The 22,507-nt window shown below is 40.9% G+C and overlaps 1 protein-coding gene across 1 annotated transcript in view; it reads right to left on the bottom strand.

Moving 5' to 3' along the window:
- The window catches only part of LOC148852427 (alpha/beta-Hydrolases superfamily protein), a 73,794-nt gene that overhangs the window by 28,483 nt on the left and 22,804 nt on the right, over positions 1-22,507 (bottom strand). The window contains exon 7 of the mRNA XM_088945106.1: positions 697-786. Within this exon, the coding sequence (XP_088801232.1) occupies positions 697-786 (90 nt within the window). The remainder of the gene's footprint in view (positions 1-696; positions 787-22,507) is intronic.

Here is a 22,507-nt window from a genome sequence, read left to right as displayed (position 1 = left end):
TATTCATTTTCTCAAAGAAAAAAATAGAGAAAAAGAGACAATGAATTTTAAGGAATTTAATGGAGTAATTAAGAGAGAGAATTAGTGGAGTGAGTTAGAAGATGATAGAATTAATGGCATGATTAATGAGGAAAGATAATCAAAGGTGTTAATAAGAAAGAGAAGAGAGAATTAATGATAGTTAACGAGGAAAAATGAAAGTGTTAAAGTTGATTGGCTACTTGTGTTATTTTGTTCAATTTTAAAAATTAAAAGTTAAAAAATATATACAAAATAGAGAAGGGTGGGGAAGCGATATAGTATAGAATTGTATTAGCTTCAAATTTGTGTGATAGAAACATCAATCAATATACATGGGAGGAATGCACTAGGAATATACAAAATAGTGAAGACACCATAGAGATACATCAGAATCTAAATCTCCGTGAATATAATCTTATGGTGCATCCTAAATATCCTTAAATTTAATGTGTCTGACCACATTCTAGAATATGAGTACAAATACAAGAACAGTGCCAGGTCTCTATAGTCAACAACCATGAAATCGGTTCATCATATGCTAGTTGAATTTTGACAAGTACAAAAATAAGCAATTGAGATCATGTTTATATAGTGCTTCTAAGGGATCAAATCTCAAACTTATAAAAAACTTATAACTAATAGCTACAGAGATCTTTGAAATTAGATGGAACTTACAGTTATTGAAATGCCACCTAATCCCCGATGGTTGCTAACTACAACATTCCATCCATGACTTGCCATCACGAAGACAAGATGCTTTATATACTGTAACACATTATTATGATATTAAAAGAGAAAAGTTTAAAACATTTAATCCTATAGTATATGCGACAGATTCAAAATGACAAAATTGAATTAACATGAAGAAAAAAAATAAGGAATTGCAGTTCCTAGATTCTTATAGTCATGTCTTCATTCAAAATTTACATTCCACATGAACATTCCCTTGTGCTTTGTTCTGCATGTACAAAGTTACATAGGATCATCACAAAGATGGAGCAACAATAAATCCGCATTACATTATTAGCCCTAGAACCTATTTCTGTATCAAAAGTGGCAATAGCCTTGATGTGATAAGACATTATCACATTAAGAACTCTTCAATCTACAACATATGTAACACATATAGGCAAAATTAGCACTATATTATCATATTTACCCTAAAAACTAGCCATTTTTTAGTTGTTGGGAGGGTTATTTTGGTCATTATAAAGTCATTTATCACTTTACCTAAATACCCCCCGAAACTAACTGTTATATAGTTGTTGGGGATGGGGGCAGTCTCCAACGGCTACTCTACAGGCCTGCATGCCGGGCCACGTGCTGGGCCATGCTAACCCATGGACCATGGGTGGCACGGCCCGCACTGTCGTGCCATGCCTTCCCAGCCTGCGGACCTGAAACCCCAAACCCGGCACGGCCCATATGATCATGTCATGCCATGGCACAGCCCGTGAACCATTGAGCCAGGCGGCTCAAAATAGTGCCAGACCGCAGGCAGCACGGCCCCATTTACACCTCTACCTTGATTGCTGAATCTTATTCCATCTCCGGTAATGTTGTGACCTGGGTTCTCCAGTTCAAAAGAAATTTGTTTGATTGGGAATTGGAAGATGCCTTGGGGCTGCTGGTAACTCTCCAAGATCAAAACATTGACATCACTTTGGAAGATGAATGGTAAATGGAAGTGGAGTAGGGATGGGTGCTTTTCGGTCAAATCAATGGCTCTCAAACTAACAGTCAGATACAGTGAATCCAAGTAAGCAGATTTGGAATTCAATCAGCCCTTCCAAAGTCAATTTCCTAGTCTGGACTATGGCTCTTAACAAATGTCTGTCCAGAGTTAATCTTGAAAGAAGAGGAATACAGCTGTCAAATGTCTCTTGTGGTTTGTGCGGACTGCAGCCTGAATCTACAGATCATCTGTGGGGATTTACTGTCATGCCCAAATCTGTCAAAGACCTTTTATGTTGCTGGAAAATTAGGGGTTTGAAGGAAAAAAGGCAAGCTTCATTTGGAGTTTCTTGTCTTTTCTATTTGGGATGTGTGGTTTCCAACCATCAGCTCTAGCAGAAATATTCTCATTGTGGCCAAAGTTTAGAGGAAGTAAGAAAGCCAGGATTATTTGCAGTTGTGTTCCTTTTGCAGTATGTTGGTCTATTTAGAGGGAGAGAAACAGAAGAGTTTTCCAGAACAGGTCAAACAATATAGAATACATGGTAGCTACAGTGTCCAATCTGATATCAGAGTGGATTCTTGGTCTTCCAGATTTTGATCAAGTCTTGTAATGTAGAAGCCTTTTCAGTTTAATATTTTGAGCATGTACTAGAAGTATGTACTTGATGTATTTGGTGTGTCATCTACACAACCAAGGGTGTTAGGATGTAACCTTTTTCTTTTAATGAATTTTTATTGATTCTTCAAATAAAAAAAGACCATCCCTGCAGCTGTTCTCTGGTCCATTTGGACTGAGAGAAATAACAGAATTTTCTGTAATAAAAAAAAATCCATATGAGATTGTGCAGAGTGCAGTCAGTAAACTGGTCTCCTGAGTAGCTGTCAATCCAGTTTTCAATCATATGAATGTATTCCAGATTCTTAGGAATCAGTCATTTTGGTGTCTGTTACCGTTGTTGAGATCTGATCTGTCCATATTTGAGCAGACTTCTGTTTTATCTGTTAGACAGTTTTGTATGCCCTTAGCTTCAATTAAGATGATGTACTTTATGAATTTATTGTAAATGAATAAAAGTGCATATTTGATTCATGCTCCCTTGGTATGTTTCTGTGTAATACCCTTAAACTGAACACTTAATGAGACTTGTGTTAGTTTAGAATGTTCACAGCCAGTGGGTTGGTCTGGGGAGACCTATCTTGACAAAGCTGACACTGTGGTGCCACCAAGTCGGTTGGGGTGGTCTGTCTCAGCTGCCAGGGTGAGACCCTAGGCACATACAGTGTAGGATTAATTGAATCTTTGAACTGGACCAGATTTCTAGTATTGCCCTGGACCTTGGAGATTGATGGGCAAAACTGGAAAGTTACACTCAACCCCTAGACTCGATTATGATACTGCACTAGGTGTCGGATTGGGCTGTCTTTGATATACCACTAAGTGAGATCCTTAGCGGGGGTCAAAACTTGGGTATGTTGGGACAGTCTGAGAATTCATCTGAGTGAGTGATCATAGTGACAGGATCAGCCCCTTTGTCGGACAAAGGTAATGATCAGGGATGCACTCTCACTGATGGAAACCAAGACTGCCGGCAGTCGATTTCAATCATTGAGATTTGTTTTTGCAAAATATATTTTATATGAGACATAAAAGTATATATTATGGTTTCTAAATGATTTGCAAAAGGTTTTAATTCCCGGGATTCATATAAGAGAGAGTGCAACACTGTTCCTTGCAGCCGAGGGAGAGGTCCTCTCTTGTCGGGCAATGTATGATCATTATGGGCTGAGAGGTTAAGTGTAAGACCATTGAGGATAATACCTGATGGGCTAATCTTGCATCTACCCACAGTCCCTGGGTGTTACAAGGTGGCTTGGCACAGGGACCACTTAGGGTAAGTGCTGGGCCCATAGAGACCATGAGATGGTTTTCAGGAGGTGCACTGTCCATAACAGTGTATTCGGTCAGGCCTTGTAACAAAGGCTGGGCTAAACCCATGTGCCTGATGTGTAGATCAATGTTTGGGTCCCACGCCATACAAGAAAGCCCAACTGGGTAGCAGTTTGGAAGGCTAAATGAATACATAACCTTAAATGAGCCTTAAGCCCATTTCGAACTGGGGTAATTTGATTAGTCACTTAAAGGGGCGAATTCTGAGATGGATCAACTAATAGGATTGGGCCCAGACCCTATCTACTTAGAGAGTCCAAGATCTAAATAAGATTTAGATCTGGAAGCCTCCTAATTAGGTTAGGAGATGGCTGATCTAATCTGCATATAAGATAAGGGTTATCCCTTATCACTTAAAGGGACTTCTAATCCAAATATGATTTGGGTTAGCAACTCCTAATGGGATTAGGAGCTGATCCCTTTGAGATTATAAAAGGAGGAGGGGGCGGCAGCCTTTAGACATGCAAGCTACACACTCCTGTCTTCAGAGCTGAAATCACAAGAAGAGAGAATTCTGTACCCTACAGACACTCTCTTGCCGCCTCCTTCCTGCAGCCACCGCCTCCAGCAGTTCGATCTCCAGTTCTTGGGTGAAATCAAGATTTGATCTTGATACCAATCTTTTAATCTTTTAGAGAAAAGATTGGTTGGTGTTGTATTCACAAGCCATCCAGTTGATTCTTACGAAGTGTCAAGTTCTTTTGGAAGAACATTGTTGATTCTGCTTCACCCTGCACTGCGCCATCTTCAGTGGGAGAAGATTTTGGATCCTTCCTTGGGCGTGAACACCACCATTGGGAGATACTACTTCTACGTATCAGGTATAATCCCTCCCTACTTCTTTTGGTTCAGATCTGGTTCAGTTTATGGTTCAAGAATGATCCTTAAAAATATGATTTTCTAAATAGGGAATTCGATTCCCAGTTGAAGTGATGGATATCCTATCCCTTCAGTATCTTTGGGCGTTCATGTGATGGATATCCTATCCCTTCAGTATCTTCTTTCAATTTTCAATAAAACTACCTTACCTTTTCAAAAAAAAAATATTGGATTCGGTCGGATTGAACCAATATCCAGTCCATTGATAGAATATAAGAATAGAAGTGTCAATGGAGCAAGTTTGGGTTGGAACTAATCTAAATTAAAACGAATTTGAATAGTGCTAGAATTCAGGTCTGCCTTAGAGTTCGGCCTGACTGAGTTCAGTTATGTAGAAGAAGAAAGAGTGATAGAGAAAGAGAGAAAGAGAGAGAGAGAAGAGAGAATTCTGGTTCGAACTGAAAGAGTCAACTTCACTTCTCCCAGTCGGCCAATAAGTATTTATATTATTATTAAAACATAACTGAAAAGACCTATGTGCCCTTAAGTTAAGAGCACATGTTTCAACACAACATTACAAATCAGCAACATCAATCAAGGTATAAAGACAGAAATACCCCTACACTAACACTCCCCCTCAAGTATCATATACTCCCAACTTGTTACATATGTAGTCCACTCTTCCCCGACTCAAGCCTTTTGTAAATAAGTCAGCCCACTGATTTCCTGTATTAACATGTGTAGTGTCTAGCTCTCCATTCAGCACCTTCTCCCTCACAAAGTGACAGTCAACCTCAATGTGCTTGGTTCTTTCATGAAACACTGGATTAGAGGAGATATGAATTGCAGCCTGATTATCACAATAGAGCTTCATTGGAGTGTTAATGTTGTACCCTACTTATTGTAGAAGGTTCCTTAGCCACACTAATTCACAAGCGGTATGCGCCATAGCCCTATATTCTGCCTCTGCACTGCTTCTTGCCACAACCGTCTGCTTCTTACTTTTTCATGTCACCAGGTTACCTCCCAGAAACGTGCAATAGCCTGTAGTAGACCGCCTATCAGACATAGAACCGGCCCAATCAGCATCAGAATACCCTTCTATTTCAAGTTTTCCCCCACTCTTGTATATCAGACCATGACCCGGGGCCCCTTTTAGATACTTCACAATTCTCAGAACCGCATTCCAATGAGGAGTCAGAGGTTTTTGCATGAACTGGCTTACCACACTAACTGCAAATGAGATGTCTGGTCTGGTAATGGTTAGGTAGTTTAGTTTGCCCACAAGTCGTCGGTATCTGCCAGGGTCTTCAAACACTTCACCCATATCACTGCTTAGCTTGGTATTTGTGTCCATGGGTGTTTCAATTGGTTTGGCACCCAACAAGCCTGTTTCTTCCAGCAAATCAAGCACATACTTCCTCTAGCACAAGTTAATCCCATACTTGGATCTCGCTACCTCTATCCCCAATAAGTATTTTAGTTTACCCAGATCCTTTGTCTGAAAGTGATCCTGTAGATAAGTCTTCAGCCTATCAATACCAATGTTATCATTCCCAATAATAACAATATCATCTACATACACCACCAACAGTATTTTTCCTCCCAGAGAGTCATGAGTAAATGCAGAATGGTCAACCTTGCACTGTTTCATGCCAAACTTCTTTACCACCTCACTGAACATACCAAACCATGCTCGAGGAGACTGTTTAAGCCCATATATAGCCTTCCTTAGTCTGCACACCTTACCATCCTCCCCCTGAGCAACAAACCCTGGAGGTTGCTCCATGTAGACCTCCTCGAGTAAGTCACCATGCAAAAAGGCATTCTTGATATCAAACTGATATAGTGGCCACTCATACATGGCTGCAAGAGAGATCACAACACGAACTGACCCTATCTTAGCAACCGGTGAGAAGGTCTCTATGTAGTCAATGCCATAGGTTTGGGAGTACCCTTTTGCAACTAATCGCGCTTTCAGGCATTCAACACTACCATCAAGCAGATACTTAACCGTATAAACCCACTTTCAACCAACAGCTTGCTTCCCAGGAGAAAGAGCAGCGAGGTCCCAAGTATGATTATGATGAAGGGCTGAGAGTTCTTCTTCCATGGCACGGCACCACCCTGGAGAGGCAAGGGCTTCCTGGACATCTTTAGGAGCAATAACTGATGATAACAAGGTAACAAACTGGCGATGGGAAGCGGAAAGGTGAGTAAGAGAAACATAATTAGAAATGGGATGAAGGGTGCAAGTACGTTTACCTTTCCGCAAAGCAATGGGTAGATCAATCTCAGATGCCAAGTGGGGTTCTGGTGCCGGATCCGTCGACGGAGATGTAGCCGGAGGAGTAGTAGCCAGTGCACGTGGGCGATGTGTATACACATGACAGATAGGTGGGCGTTCAACAGGTGGTGGCACCGGAGGCAAGGATTTGGTCACAACTGGAACAAACTAAGGATCGACAACGGGAAGTGGAAGGGGAGGAGGTGATGAGGAAGAAGAAGCATCACCAAACCCCAAAAAGAACGGAGTAGACTCAAAGAAACTGACATCAGCACACACAAAGGACCGTCGAGAACCAGGATGGTAACACCTATACCCTTTCTGGGTCCGAGAATAGCCAAGGAAGATGCACTAAAGAGAACGGGCATCAAACTTGCCGTTACCAAGACCCAAATTATGGACAAAACAGACACCCAAAAACTCTCGGCGTAAGAGGGAACGGAGACAAAGAGGGAAACAAGACCTGAAACGAAGACTGACCATCAAAGATGAACGTGGGCATCCGATTAATCAGAAAACAAGAGATAAGCACTGCATCACTCCAAAAAGGTTTTGGAACATGCATGTGATGCATTAGGGATCTTGCTGTTTCAAGGAGATGGCGATTCTTTCTCTCAGCCACCCCATTTTGTTGTGGGGTGTAGGTACACGAGGTCTGATGTATAATGCCGTGTTGGTCCATGTATTCCTGAAATGATGAGGATAAATAGTCGCGGCCATTATCAGAACGAAAAACTTTGATGTGGGTATCAAATTGGTTACGAATTTCAGCATAAAATTTTTGGAAAATGGTAAACAATTCACTTCTTTCTTTCATTAAATAGAGCCACGTCATCCTTAAAAAATCTTCCACAAAAATGACAAAATATCTGTATCCATTATATGACATTACTTTATAAGGACCCCAAACATCTGAATGAACTAAAGAAAAAGGACTCGACACACGGTTATCAACCCTAGAACTAAAGGGAACACGATGGTGTTTCCCAAACTGACACGACTCACAATCCAAAACAGAAAGCTGACTCAAGGACGGAATCAAGGACTTCAAGACTTTGAGCGACGGATGACCAAATCGACAGTGCCACTGGAGAGGAGAAAGAGATGACTGGAGAGCTGTTGAAGTTCTACCACAACCACCGTCAAGATAATACAGTCCACCTGCTTCATGCCCTCCACCAATCTTCATCCCCATCTTGAGATCCTGAAAGACACACATAGAAGGATAAAAGGTAATGGAGCAGTTAAGTGATTTGGTCAGCTTAATAACAGACATAAGGTTAAAAGGCAATTTAGGAACATACAGAACTGATGAGAGGGATACAAGATCTAGGTCAACATTACCAACACCACAAATTGAGGATGTGGAACCATTAGCAAGGATGACAGATTGTGATGTTGAGCAATGAGATGAGGAAAACACACCTGGAGTTCCAATCATGTGACCGGAGGCTCCAGAGTCAATGATCCAGGGATTGGGTGTAGATGCCAGACAAGCCATACCTGAGTGAGCAAAAGTTGTCGTGTTCTATTGTGATTGGATAAACCTCTCATATTCATCACGGGGAATACTCACCATCTCCTTCATGGGACCATCTGTGGATGTAGGAGGGAACTGGTTAGATGAATGATTCTCCTGTTTAAAGCTAGAACATGAGTCACCGGTCGCGGCATGATTGGCCCAGGTTGAGGGAGGACCATGTAAATCATAACAATAGTTGATGGTATGTCCATCTATACCACAATGAGTGCACTTCCTCGGGCCTGAGCTACGTCCTCTACCACGAGCTCCCCCTGAATCTCTGCTCCCAGTACGACCACCACCACGATTATAAGTAGACCCACCATTGCCACTTCGACCATATGCAAAACCACTACCAACACCACGGCCAGACTGAGCTCCCCGAGCTCCACCTCTACCACCACGGCCTCTCGATGCAGCAAAGGCAGATCTATCTAAGATATTAGAGTTCTCAGTAGATCCGATAGAAATCCTCCAAAGTCGAGCAAATACCTCTTCTAGGGACGGAAGAGCTGATCCCCCTAATATCCGAGCCCGTATTGGTTCATATTCAGACTTTAGTCCCACCAAAAATCTAGTCACATCAAGCTGCTCTCTCTGTTGTTGCTGAATCTTGACATCAAAAGTGAGAGGATGATAGACATTCAACTCATTACGTATGTTCATCATGTTCGCATAGTACTCCTCAAGACTACCTGTTGCAGATTAAAGTACTCTTGATAAAGCTGATAAACTCTGGTTGTATTGTCCTGCCCCGAATACAATTTTTTCGCATGGTCCCACACGTCTTTGGCAGTATCAAGGAACATTAAGTTCACACTAATCCTGGGTTCCATACTGTTCCACAACCATGTGATGATCTGAGCGTCCTCTTGCTCCCAATCTTCATACTCGTGAGAGTCAGAGGAGGGTTTCTCCTCTCTGATATGTTTTACCTTCTTCTTTGCCTTTAGAAAGACTTCAACGGATTTAGCCCAAGGCACATAATTCTCTCCATTTAACTTAATGGAGGTCATCTGAACATTCAAATAGTCTGTAGGCACCATCACACTAGGTTTATAATCATTATTGTCTCCCATTATGTTATCACCAATTCTGCACACTTGCTGAATTCTATTATCACTGAGATCTGCACACTACACACCACTAGGTCACACCTGTCACACTGATTGCAGCACTAATTGTTGCTGGAATGTGTGCTCTTTACACCACAAACCCTGCTCCTACAACTACCTGAAATCTCACCACTATATGATCATATCTCTTCCTTATCGCTGAAGTAACACCCATGCGAGCAGGAGAGCAGTCCACACACAACAGCCGCTTCACACACAACAGCCACACACAGTTCGGCCCTCTATTCTTCCTCTACTAGGAGAGGGCGATCTCAGAAATCACAGCAACCGACCACATACGACCTGATTGGAGGCATAGAGACCCCCAAGGGAAGAGGGCGATCACTCCTTTTCAGCCCTTTCCCTTATCTCCAATCGAACACAGGAAAAAAAGAGGAAAACCCTAGATAGGGTGCGCAGAGAATGAACCCTAGGCAAGCAGAAATCTAGGCAGATTTAACCTACTCTGATACCATGCTAGAATTCAGGTCTGCCTTAGAGTTCGGCCTGACTGAGTTCAGCTATGTAGAAGAAGAAATAGTGATAGAGAAAGAGAGAAAGAGAATTCTGGTTCGAACTGAAAGAGTCAACTTCACTTCTCCCAGTCGGCCAGTAAGTATTTATATTATTATTAAAACATAACTAAAAAGACCTATGTGCCCTTACTTAAGTTAAGAGCACATGTTTCAACACAACATTACAGATCAGCAACATCAATCAAGGTATAAAGACAGAAATACCCCTACGCTAACAAATAGATTGGACGATCCAGACATTGAATTGGACCAGTCCAAAATGGTCCAAGGTTTTTATTGAGTGGATTGGACCTGGGTCCATCTGCAATGGACTCCTATTGGACCGGATCAAAGTGGACCAATATCTGACCCATTGACAGCCCTACGTAGCACCTCTTGCCCTTCAGGAACTTTCATCTTATTACAAAGTAGCCTCTCAATATAGATATTCCCAGTTTACCCCTTTTCTAGCCAAAGAGTCAGCCACACTGTTTGTTGTCCTGTGTCCATGACCAAACTGCTCACTGATCTCTTGCTATAATTAAAGCCTGTCTTAGAGTGCACTTGTGCTGCCATGTTCCTTTTGAGCTGTTACTCAACCAGCTGATTACTACCTTCAAATCTCCTTCAACCCCTGAATTATACAGGTTTACTCTCTTGCAGATTTTAAGCCCTTAAAGGACTGATTTCAGCTCTTCTTCTCCTATAGGCCGGAATAAATAACAACAAAATCAGTGACATATTTCTTATACAGCCATCAAAATTAAGTTAAAAGACCTAGAAGTAGGTCTCCACTCCCATACAACTCTGACTTTTAAGGCTAGAGTCAGCTATTACCTGCCAACCCTTATAATATTTTCTTTTGAAAAGGGTTAAAAATCTCCAATGTCCTCACCCATCTCACCACCATAAATAATACATTCACAATGACTTCCTCATTTATTCTTCTTTCATTGAAAAATCTGTTGCGTCACTCTTCTCAAACCAAACACAGCAGCTGCCCTTGAACACCTCATAGGATTTATCTGTAGAGAAAAAGGATTTGTTGAGCAAGAGCGAGAGCAAGTGAGAGACAAGAGGAGAGAAGAGAGGGAGAGAGGAGAGGAGTGCCGAGAGGACTGAAAGCCCCTATAGAACTTAGGGGGCGAAAGAATGATCTATTATTATTTATACTAGTACAGCTGAACAATGTAATCAAAGAGGAAATTACAACAGTACCCTTATGGTACTAAACCTGAATACATAAACATAAACAATACATAAACATAAACAACTGACAACACTCCCCCTCAAGTTGGAGCATAGATATCAATCATGCCCAACTTGTCACAAAGATCATGATGTCTGGAAAGGTTTAAACCCTTTGTAAAGATGTCTACAAGCTGGTTCTCAGAAGTGACATAGGGGGTACACACTTCGCCTGTGATAACATTCTCTCTGATAAAATGATTGTCAACTTCAATGTGTTTTGTTCTATCATGTAGCATCGGATTGGCAGCAATGCTTATAGCTGCTTTGTTATCACAAAATAGAGTTATAGGTTTGGTCACTGGGAAACCCAACTCCCCCAACAAATTCTTTATCCACATGCCTTCAGCAACCCCGTGGACCATAGCACGATATTCAGCTTCAGCACTGGATCTAGCTACCACATTTTGCTTTTTACTTCTCCATGTAACAAGGTTCCCTCTTATAAATGTGCAGTAGCCACTAGTAGACTTTCTGTCACTTTGGGATCCAGCCCAATCTGCATCTGTATAAACTTCAACTTTCAAATGTCCGTACTTTTGAAACAACAAACCAATACCCGGATACTTCTTCAAATATCAAAGGATTCTCTCTGCTGCTTCAAGATGAGAAGACCTAGGAGCATGCATGAATTGACTGAGAACACCAACAGCATATGCAATGTCTGGGCGAGTCATAGAAAGGTATAACAATCTCCCTACAAGCCTCTGAAACTGTTTCAAATCCTTAAGTGATTCACCACTGTTGTCACCTAATTTATGGTTGGGGTCAATGGGAGAGTCAACTGGCTTCACCCCCACCTTTCCAGTGTCCTGAAGTAAATCTAGGACGTATTTCCTTTGAGAAATGAAGATACCCTTCTTTGATCGAGCAACTTCAATTCCAAGGAAGTATCTGGCGGGTCCTAGATCCTTCACTTCAAACTGAGTTGCAAGGAAAAGTTTCAATTTCTGAATTTCATCCTCCCAATCACCAGTAACAATTATGTCATCCACATAAGCAATTAGAGCAGCAATTTTACCCTCTCCTTTTTTCACGAACAGTGTGTGATCTGATTGACATTGCCTGTATCCTTTCTGCTGAACTGCCACATGGAATCTACTGAACCAAGCTCTTGGTGATTGTTTCAGCCCGTATAAGGACTTCTTCAGCTTACACACTTTCTTTTCATTGCCTTGGGCTAGAAACCCAGGAGGTTGAATCATGTACACTTCCTCTTCAAGGTCACCATTCAAGAATGCATTCTTGATGTCCAGTTGGTGTAAAACCCAATTCAGATTGGCTGCAAGAGAGAAAAGGACTCTAATGGAATTCATCTTGGCGACGGGGGGCAAAGGTTTCAGCATAATCAACTCCATACACTTGAGTGAATCCCTTTGCCACTAATCGAGCTTTATACCTTTCTACTGTTCCATCAGCCTTATGCTTGACTGTGAACACCCATTTACATCCAACTGGAACCTTTCCCTTGGGAAGATCAACAAGTTCCCATGTGCCATTTTTGTGAAGGGCATTAACTTCTTCCCTCATGGCATTTGTCCATTCAGGAATTGAAAGAGCTTCTACCACATTTTTAGGGATAGGGACACTGTCAATAGAGGTAAGGAAGGCCCGGAATGAGGGTGGAATATTCTCATAAGAGACAAAGTTGGAAATGGGATGTTTTGTGGTGCACAATCTAACACCCTTCCTGTGAGCAATAGGACGATCAAGATCATTAGCAGTAGAGGAATCATTTTCAATAGATTCAAGGACATCATTGGGAGCTAAAATACCTAAGTGAGAATGATCCTCCCTCGAGGAGTCTGGTGGCACTGGAGTTACAGCTTCCGGATTCTCTACAGCTCTTGGATTTGGCTGGCCTTTGCGACGACGAGAAAAAACACGAAAAGGTGGAGGGTCAGGGAGAGAGGGAAACTGAACTAGTTTCTCCTCATGTCTACACTCCCCCTGAGGAGAAACGGGATAGAAAGGTTCATCTTCAAAGAAAGAAACATCCATGGAGACATAGAATTTACGAGAAACAGGATCAAAAACGCAGTAGCCCTTTTGATTGAAAGAATAACCAAGAAATATGCAAGGTATAGCACGAGAGTCTAATTTCCGACGGGTGGGAGACAGATTTTGGACAAAACACCGACAACCAAAGACACGAGGAGGAATAGAAAGAAGGGGAGCCTTAGGAAAGAGAAGTTGATGTGGGGCTTTGTACTCTAACCGACGAGAGGGCATACAGTTGATAAGGTAAGTGGAACAAAGAACAGCTTCAAGCCAAAACCGTTTGGGAACATTCATATGAAGTAGTAAACCTCGAGCCACTTCAAGGAGATGTCGGTTCTTCTGTTCAGCCACACCATTTTGTTGTGGTGTGCGGGCACAAGAGCTACGGTGAAGGGAACCATGCGAAGCAAAAAATTCCGTAAGGTCACTATGAAAAAATTCTTTTGCATTATCTGATTGGAAAATTTGGATTTCAGTTTGAAATTGAGTGAAGACCATCCGCTGGAAATCTTGAATGATTTTTGGTACTTCTTCCCTGGTTCGCATCGGGTATACCCACGTAAATCTAGAATAATCATCAATGAGGGTAATGAAATACTTGTAGCCACTCTCAGATGGTAAAGTAACAGGGCCCCACACATCAGAATGAACAATGTGAAATGGAGATTCAGATTTACTATGTCTTTGAAGAAAATGAGTTCTACAATGTTTACTCAACTAACACGTTTGACAAGAAAAGTCAGAGACAGACATTGACTTAAACAGTTCTGGGAATACAACTTTCAAAGACTCAAAAGACAAATGACCAAGACGACAATGCCATAAATAGACTTTTTTCTTACAGGACTGACTCATAGACTCTGTAACATGAAGACCAGCCTTATTCTCCAGCATGTAAAGTCCATCAGCCATACGACCCCTACCAATCGTCCTCCCCGAGGCCAGATCCTGAATCACACAATGAGAAGGGAAAAAAGTCACTGAGCAATTCAAGGAATTAGTAACACTACTAACAGAGAACAAATTAATGGGAAAGTTTGGAACATGAAGAACATCAGAGAGGGTAAGGCCAAGAGGAAGAGAGATAGTTCATTGACCAGCTATGGAAGAGTATGATCCATCGGCTAATCTCACCTTGTCTCTTCTAGAAAGAGGGTGATAGGTTTGAAAGTAAGAGGACGTACCAGTCATATGTTTTGATGCTTCAAAATCAATGATCCATGGAGAGTCATGGGTGTGAGAAGCAACATGGAAAGCAGTGGTAGGGTTACCTGACGTAGATGCAAATGAGGTTGAGGGAGGAGTATCCATCTGACAAATTGCTCTACCATAGAGCTCTAAATGGTCACGAAAGGAATTCATAATGTCCTCCCTCGGATCAGGTCCAGTGAGATGTGTCTGAATCACAGTAGAAATGGTAGGCTGATGCTCCTGGGTAGCCATGTTGGCCATGTGATGTTTCTTTGTATTTTGCTGCCCATACTTCTTATTCACCTCTGAACTATGCTTCTTAGTCAGATCTTGAGCCCATTTTGGTTTCCCATGAAGATACCAATAGGTATCTTTGGTGTGTCGGGGTTTCTGGCAATGAGTGCACCACAATTTTTCCTTATCTTCTGTTTTTTTCTGGAGATCTCCTTTCCGGGAAGAAGATCCCCCACCGGTAGATACACCCCCTTTTGCAACTAACACAACAGCATCCCCACCAGGGTGGTTCATCAAATTTCTCTTGCTTTCTTCCGATTGTACAAGAGCATAGACTTCCTGAACAGAAGGGAGATCCTTAGAGCTGAGAATCTGAACTCTGATAGATTCATACATAGGATTCAGACCATGTAAGAATGCAAACACCCTTTGCTGGGAGACAATCTGTTTGTACTTCTTAGCATCCTCATCACACTTCCAATCCACACTCTGGTAGTGATCCAACTCCTTCCAGGCAGATGTTAAGTCAGAGTAATAGACTGATAAACACCTCTCCCCCTGTCTACAAGTAGAAGATGCTGCCTGCAGTTGATAAATTTTGGCATAGTGTCTCAATTCTGAATATGTAGACTTTGCTTGTTCCCAGATTCATTCGTAGCCTATCTTCCCTCTTGTAGTGATGTATAACTTGATCCCTCTTGACCACTCTAGGTAATTTAAACCATCAAGAGGAACAACAGTCATAGGAAAGGATAGGTCACCCCCACCCATTCCATTCGGCATTGAGGAAACTCCAGATGAGGCTGAATCTTCACTACTCATGATTCCTGGTTTTAAAAAAAAAAAGCAACCAAAGGAGTACTTCCATACACGGCTATTATAGAAACAGGTCCTTCTGACCTATGGAACAGGTCTGTATAACCTACGGTCTTGTAGGAATCCAAGAAGAGAACACTGCAGTTGCAGTACACAATCAGGTCTGTATGACCTACAGTTGTATAACCTACGGTCTTGTAGGAATCCAAGAAGAGAACACTGCAGTTGCAGTACACAATCAGGTTTGTATGACCTACAGTTGTATAGATGTCATATGACCCTCCAATAGAATAGAAAAAACAGGTGAAGATCACCACACCCCTAATCGGCAGGTCTGGTAGCCGAACAGTCAATGACTGAGATCAATACAAAAAATCTGTTTTAGGACATCAACAGTCCATCAAAGGGGTAAAGGACTACAAAACAAAGTTGAATACAACTACTTTGTTAAAAAAAAACACAGTCCCTCAATAGTCCATCAATTGGCTGAACAGTCAATCAATAAACAGCCATTCCATAGGGCAGCCGAACAGTAAATGAACAGTACCGCTTTTAACTTCAGATGATAGCCTCTCTGTAAGCCAAAAAACTCCCTCTACGAACCACAGATGATAGCCTCTCTACAGTCGAATCGACAATGAATACCACTTCTGGGCTGGAAGATGAAAAGTCTCTACAACTTCTGGGTCGAACTGAATACAACTGATTAGCAGTTCGATGGATACAGCCTTGGGAGATGAAAAGACTATCTGCTACTGTTTGCTTCACACCACCCTTCAGGCCTGGACGACTTGCTCTGATACCATGTTGAGCAAGAGCGAGAGCAAGTGAGAGACAAGAGGAGAGAAGAGAGGGAGAGAGGGAGAGAGGAGAGGAGTGCCGAGAGGACTGAAAGCCCCTATAGAACTTAGGGGGCGAAAGAATGATCTATTATTATTTATACTAGTATATCCGAACAATGTAATCAAAGAGGAAATTACAACAGTACCCTTATGGTACTAAACCTGAATACATAAACATAAACAATACATAAACATAAACAACTGACAACAGGATTTTAAATCAACAAGTGGCGACCGTACAACCCAATAAGGAGAAGCATATTCCCAAACACCAGAAGCAAAAATGCAGAAGATTAGTAGGTGAGGCGTAATCTCCCAAATTGCTTTTCAAAGAAGGCAAGAGGTTGGAGGAACAATTTGGTCTCCCTTTCTATAACATTTCACAATAGTTAACTTTCACATGGTAAACTTCCCAACAAAATGTCCTAATTTTAAAGGGGTAGGCCCCAACCAAAGAGATTTTAAAGGAAAGGGATTGTAAGGCTGAGAAGAGGGAGGAAACAAGAGAGAAGGAAGCACAAGAAAATACACCCAATGGAGAAACAGCAGAAATTCAAGAATCAGAACAAGATGTATTGAAAGAAAAGGAGTTTAAGTTAAGAGATCCATAACTTGATTAATGCCATCCTCCCTAATATCTCTTCTAAGTCCTAAATCCCAAGAAATAGACTCCTCCCCAGAAGCCAAAACTGAAATAAGCTTGGCCTTTATTCATTAATAAAATGTTGTACGTTACATTCTCAAAAAAAATGGAAATGGAATAGAAGGTTGGTTAGCAGTCTTTCAAAGGATTCTGCCTCCACCAAGTATCTTCCCACATACAGGACTGCTAATGGTTCAGCTGTTGTGGAATTCCCATATTCAATAGGTCTTGAAATCATCATCATCATCCAGGACTTATCCCAAATTATAGGTCTTCAAAATATAGCACTATATATCCATTACTGCTCCTAAAGAGCCTCCAATCCCTGATTTCCATGATTACAAAAAGCTGCAACTATCAAAATTCATCTTGATAAGGTTTTGTTGAAAGGAAATTGTAATTAGAGGTGAAGACTAAAAAGGAAGCACGAGAGAACAAACCAGATTTGCATGGGGTCCAAATTCCTTTTTCACTTTGAGAGACATCCAAGGAAAGACAATTTAAAGATAAGTTTAGAGCCATGAACAATTTCATTCTCCCTTAACCGTCTTCTGAAATCCAGGTTCCAATCAAGACCATGTTCTCAAACATAAATGCATTGGGAAACCATATTCTTTGTGGTTTACCAAAGAATATATTCTATGAAAGATATCCTTCAAAGGTTGGTTTCAGTTGGCAAATGAGGACTGTAATCAGTCCAATTCTTGATGTAAATTCAATGAGAAAAAATACCAGAAAAGAAAGAAGAGAGAAGAGAGAGATGAGAGAAAGAGTGTTGGCATATTGAGTTTCCACCCTACTCAACTAATTATAATAACATCAAAATATAAGATGGCAATTACACAAATGCCCCTACTACTTACATAAGCAAATAATTAACAAAACTAACATTGCTAACAGCAAATATAAAGCAGCAAATAACTAACAACAGTAGTAGGGACCACAATAAATAAAATAACAGCAATATAACAGCACTAATTATTGCTCTACATCTCTACACTCCCCCTCAAGTTGGGAATAGATATTTATCATTCCCAACTTGTGTAAATCTGTTTCCAACTTAGTCCTTGTAACTGCCTTGGTGAAGAGATCAATAAGTTGCATATCGGATGCAATATATGGAAGACACACTTCTTGAGAGGCAACTCTCTCTCTAATAAAGTGTCAATCCACCTCAATATGTTTAGTTTTGTCATGCTGTACCAGATTATAGACAATGTTAATAGCAGCCTCATTATCACAATACAGCATCAGGGGCTTCTCATAAGCAATTCCCAATTCCTCAAACAAGGACCTCAACCATAATGCTTCAGCCACACCATGTGCCATAAATCTGTATTCTACTTCAGCACTGGAACGTGCTACAACATTTTGTTTCTTACTCCTCCAAGAAACATGGTTGCCTCTTGCAAAGGCACAATACCCAGAAGTAGACCTCCTATCATCAACACACCCAGCCTAATCAGCATTTATATAGACTTTTATCTACATGTGACCATTATTTCTGAAGAGTATGCGTCTACCTGTACATCTCTTCAGGGAAACAAGGATCCTCTCAACTGCAAGAAGGTGAGTGGTTTTGGGGGAATGCATGTACTACCTAACTACACTAACTGCATAAAAAATGTCTATTCAGGTGAGGCAAAGATAAAGTAGCTTCCCAGCAGCAGTAGGTACCACAATAAATAAAATAACAGCAATATAACAACACTAATTATTGCTCTACATCTCTACTGTTTCCTTACCAAAGGTTTGACCAAAATTTGGTTCTATCACCAATAAAAACTTCATACTGAATGTGTTGACAAAAGGATTAGGTGAGAGGGAAGAAATCTCTCCAAGGTCGATGCATGAGTAGCCCTAGTATGCTAACTTACATCCCAGCCATTAGTCATGAGACCATGAAGCTACCAAATGTTAAGTTAATACAAAGCATAACCTAGAAAATCCACGTTTTCTAGATATGTCAATGGAAGATAAAGCAATAATGGTGCACATACTAAATGGTTGCACCACCCTTTAATCACCTAGTGGATGCTTGGTACCATGGGGTTTTATGACATAATATTTAAAATTAAATAGTAAAAGTTGCTGATAACTTATTCTGATGTAGACTTTGTGAAGAAAAGTAAAAGACACTGAAAGGTTTCAGCAAGAGAGCAAAAGAGAGAGAAGAAGAAGAGAGTGGGATGAAGCCAGAATTGAATAGTTCTGGCCGCCAACCCCTCATTGATTTATATACTTAACATAAAAGAATTGAAGATTACAAGAATGCCATTAGTAAGTAGCTGAACACTCAACTTAAAAAAACATAAACTAATGGGCCTAAAGCCCAATAACTTCCTAACTTAACAACTTAATAATTAAAATAAAGGATTGGACCCAATAACTTGAAATCGTCCCAACTTAACACTCCCCCTCAAGTTGGGAGTAAATGTCACACATTCCCAACTTGCGTAAGATCATGCTCCAATTTGTTCCTTGCAACACCTTTTGTGAGAACATCAACAAGCTGCAAATCAAAAGCAATGCATGGAAGACAAACTTCCCCTGAAGTCACCCTTTCTCTTATGAAATGTCTATCTACTTCAATGTGCTTTGTCCTATCATGCTGAATTGGGTTGTGGGCAATGTTAATTGCTGCCTGATTATCTCAGTACAGCATCATAGGTTCTTCTGCCTCAACACCAATCTCTCCTAACAAGGAGCGGATCCAGAGAAGCTCTGAAACTCCATGTGCCATGGCCCTGTATTCAGCTCCTGCACTTGACCTTGCCACAACTATTTGTTTCTTACTTTTCCACGATACTAGATTACCCCCAACAAGAGTGCAAACTCCTGATGTAGATCTCCTGTCATCAAGGCATCCTGCTCAGCATCTATATAAGCCTCTAGCTTCAACTGTCCATGGTCAGCAAATAGTATGCCTCTGCATGGGTGTCCCTTCAGATAAGAATCCTGTCAACAACTTCCCAATGCTGGACTCGTGGGGCATGCATGTATTAACTCACCACACTCATTGCATAGGAGATATCTTGTCTTGTCATACATAAATATAGCAGCCGCCCCACAAGTCTCTAATATCTCCCAATGTCCTTCGCTAGCTCACCTTCAGATGCATTAATTCTGTGATTCTGATCAATAGGAGTACTGACTGCCTTTGTTCCAAGTTTCCATGTTTCTTGTAAAAGGTCCAGAACATACTTCCTCTAAGAAATAAAAATTCCATGTTTTGATCTTGCAATCTCAATGCCCAAGAAATACCTAAGCTCCCCAAGATCCTTAATTTCAAATTCTCTATGTAGGTTCTTATTCAAATTGTCAATCTCACTTAGGTCATTTCTTGTGACTACAATATCATCCACATAAACAATCAGGACTGACACCAAGGACCCCCTTTGCTTCACAAACAAAGTATGGTCTAATTGAGTCTAAGTGTAGCCAAAAGCAATCAGGGTTTTCTTGAACCTGTCAAACCATACTCTAGGAGACTGTTTTAAACCATAAAGTGACTTCTTCAGTCTACATACCTTCCCCTTTTCAGCATCACTGTAGAAACTAGCAGGAAGATCCATGTATACTTCTTGCAAATCCCCATTCAGAAAAGCATTTTTTACATCAAGTTGGAACAGGGGCCAAGAGTATGTGGTAGCAAGAGAGAGAAAGACCCGAACAGAAGTCATCTTTGCAACTAGTGCAAAGGTCTCTAAGTAATCAATGCCACAGGTTTATGTGTACCCTTTTGCAACCAGCCTGGCCTTATACCTTTCTATACTTTTTTTTTGATAAATTTATACCTTTCTATACTTCCATCTGCCTTGTATTTAACTGTATAAACCCATCTGCATCCAACAGTCTCCTTGCCCTCTGGTAGATCCACAATCTCCCATGTCTGATTCTTAATTAAGGTTTCCATCTCTTCCTGCATAGTTGTCTTGCGCTCAGGTTTGGAGAGAGCCTCACTAACACCCTTGGGTATAGACATAGAGTCAAGAGAAGAAAGGAAAGCACGATAAGAAGGAGAAAGTCCACTGTAGGATAGGTATTGTGAGATACAATAAGCAATACACTTTCTCTTCCCTTTTTTGAGTGCAATAGGAAGGTCCAGGTCATCTGTAATGGGATTGGTAGAATCAATAGGAACTGAAACATGAGAGGGATCAAGATGAATACCTGAATCCATGTTAGCTAAATCTGGAGTCTCCAAGGAACCAATAGAAAGTGATGTGAGTTCTTCTACAGTGGAATAAACCTTCCTATGAAGTCGCTGTCGTGAGTAACACTGAGAAACAGGACACAAAGAAGGTGGTAAGATAAGTGACATAGGAGGATCAGACACAAGAGTGGACATAGGAACTGGATCTGGAAGAGGAATAGACTACTTACCCACTTCCCCAAAACACTCCCCCTGAGAAGGACCCTTCAAGAAAAAGGATGTGGACTCAAAAAAGGTGACATCCATAGTAACATACCTACTTCTAGAGACTGGATCATAGCAGTAGTACGCTTTCTAACTTTCTGCATACCCAAGAAAAACACACTTCTTTGCCTTTGGATCGAACTTCGAACGATGAGGACCAAGAACATGTGCAAAGCAAACACACCCAAAAACCCTGAGAGGAATGTGGAACATCTCCTCCTCAAGAAAAAGGAGGCAATGTTTTAAAAGCGCAAGGCACAAAAAAAGCGCAAGGGCCAATTTGCGCCTGAGGTGCAAAGCACAAGGCAAGGCACGCATCTTTTTAAGAAAGGCGCAAAATTACAAAAAAGAAAGCTAAAAATCAAAAAAAAAAGTCAAAAAATTCCAAAAAAATGCCAAAAAATTTTTTAAAATGAAAAAACATTTTAAAATATTAAACATAATGTTAATAAAACTATAAACTTAAATTTTAAAATAAATGATTTAAAAAACCTATTATCTAAAATTAAAATACATAAACATAACATGTAAAGTGTATTCAAATGAAAATTTAAAAATAAAAGCAAACATATAAAGCATTTTCAAGCATGTAAAACCCGTTGTTAGAGTTAGTCGAATAAGGGTAGATTAGTCAACTCACCTTGGTTAAGTTATGAGCTTATGTGGCAGTCTTATTAGAGGTTCTATGTCCCATACTTAAGTAGGGGCAGTTTAGTCCTTGTACATTTAATTAGAGCCTAATCACTATTAACAGGTCGGTTGATAGGGTTTAGCTATCAGGTTCAACAGTTCTTTCATCTTCTTCTTCTTCTCCTCTTCTTCTTCTCCTTCTCTTTCTTCTTCTCCTTACTGGTTCGGACTACTGTAGCAACAGTAAGATCATGGTTTCAAAGCAAGGTTCGTGACAACTTCAGTTCGTGCTTTAGTTCTCTCCTTTTCTTCTCTAGGCTGTCAATGGAGAAAAGTGGTTCTTCCCAGGCCTGAAACATCTCAGCTCTTCTTTTTTTCTGGTGCGCAGAACCTCCTTTCCTAAGAAAACAACTTCAGCAGTGAATGGTTGGCTGAAGCTCTCAAACGAAGGTTGGTTATCTCTTCTCTTTGTGTTGTTGGTATTTCTGGGTTGAAAATCTTCAAGAACTTGAGAGGACTGATCAGAACCTAGAGAACTAGGTTGGTTGTTGCCCTGGTTCTTGGAAAAATTCCAAGAA

This window comes from Nelumbo lutea, chromosome 5 (assembly GCF_056320005.1).
Source record: "Nelumbo lutea isolate HS-2025 chromosome 5, American lotus-T2T, whole genome shotgun sequence".
Classification (NCBI taxonomy): Eukaryota; Viridiplantae; Streptophyta; class Magnoliopsida; order Proteales; family Nelumbonaceae; genus Nelumbo; species Nelumbo lutea.
This window is presented reverse-complemented; position numbering and strand designations above follow the sequence as displayed.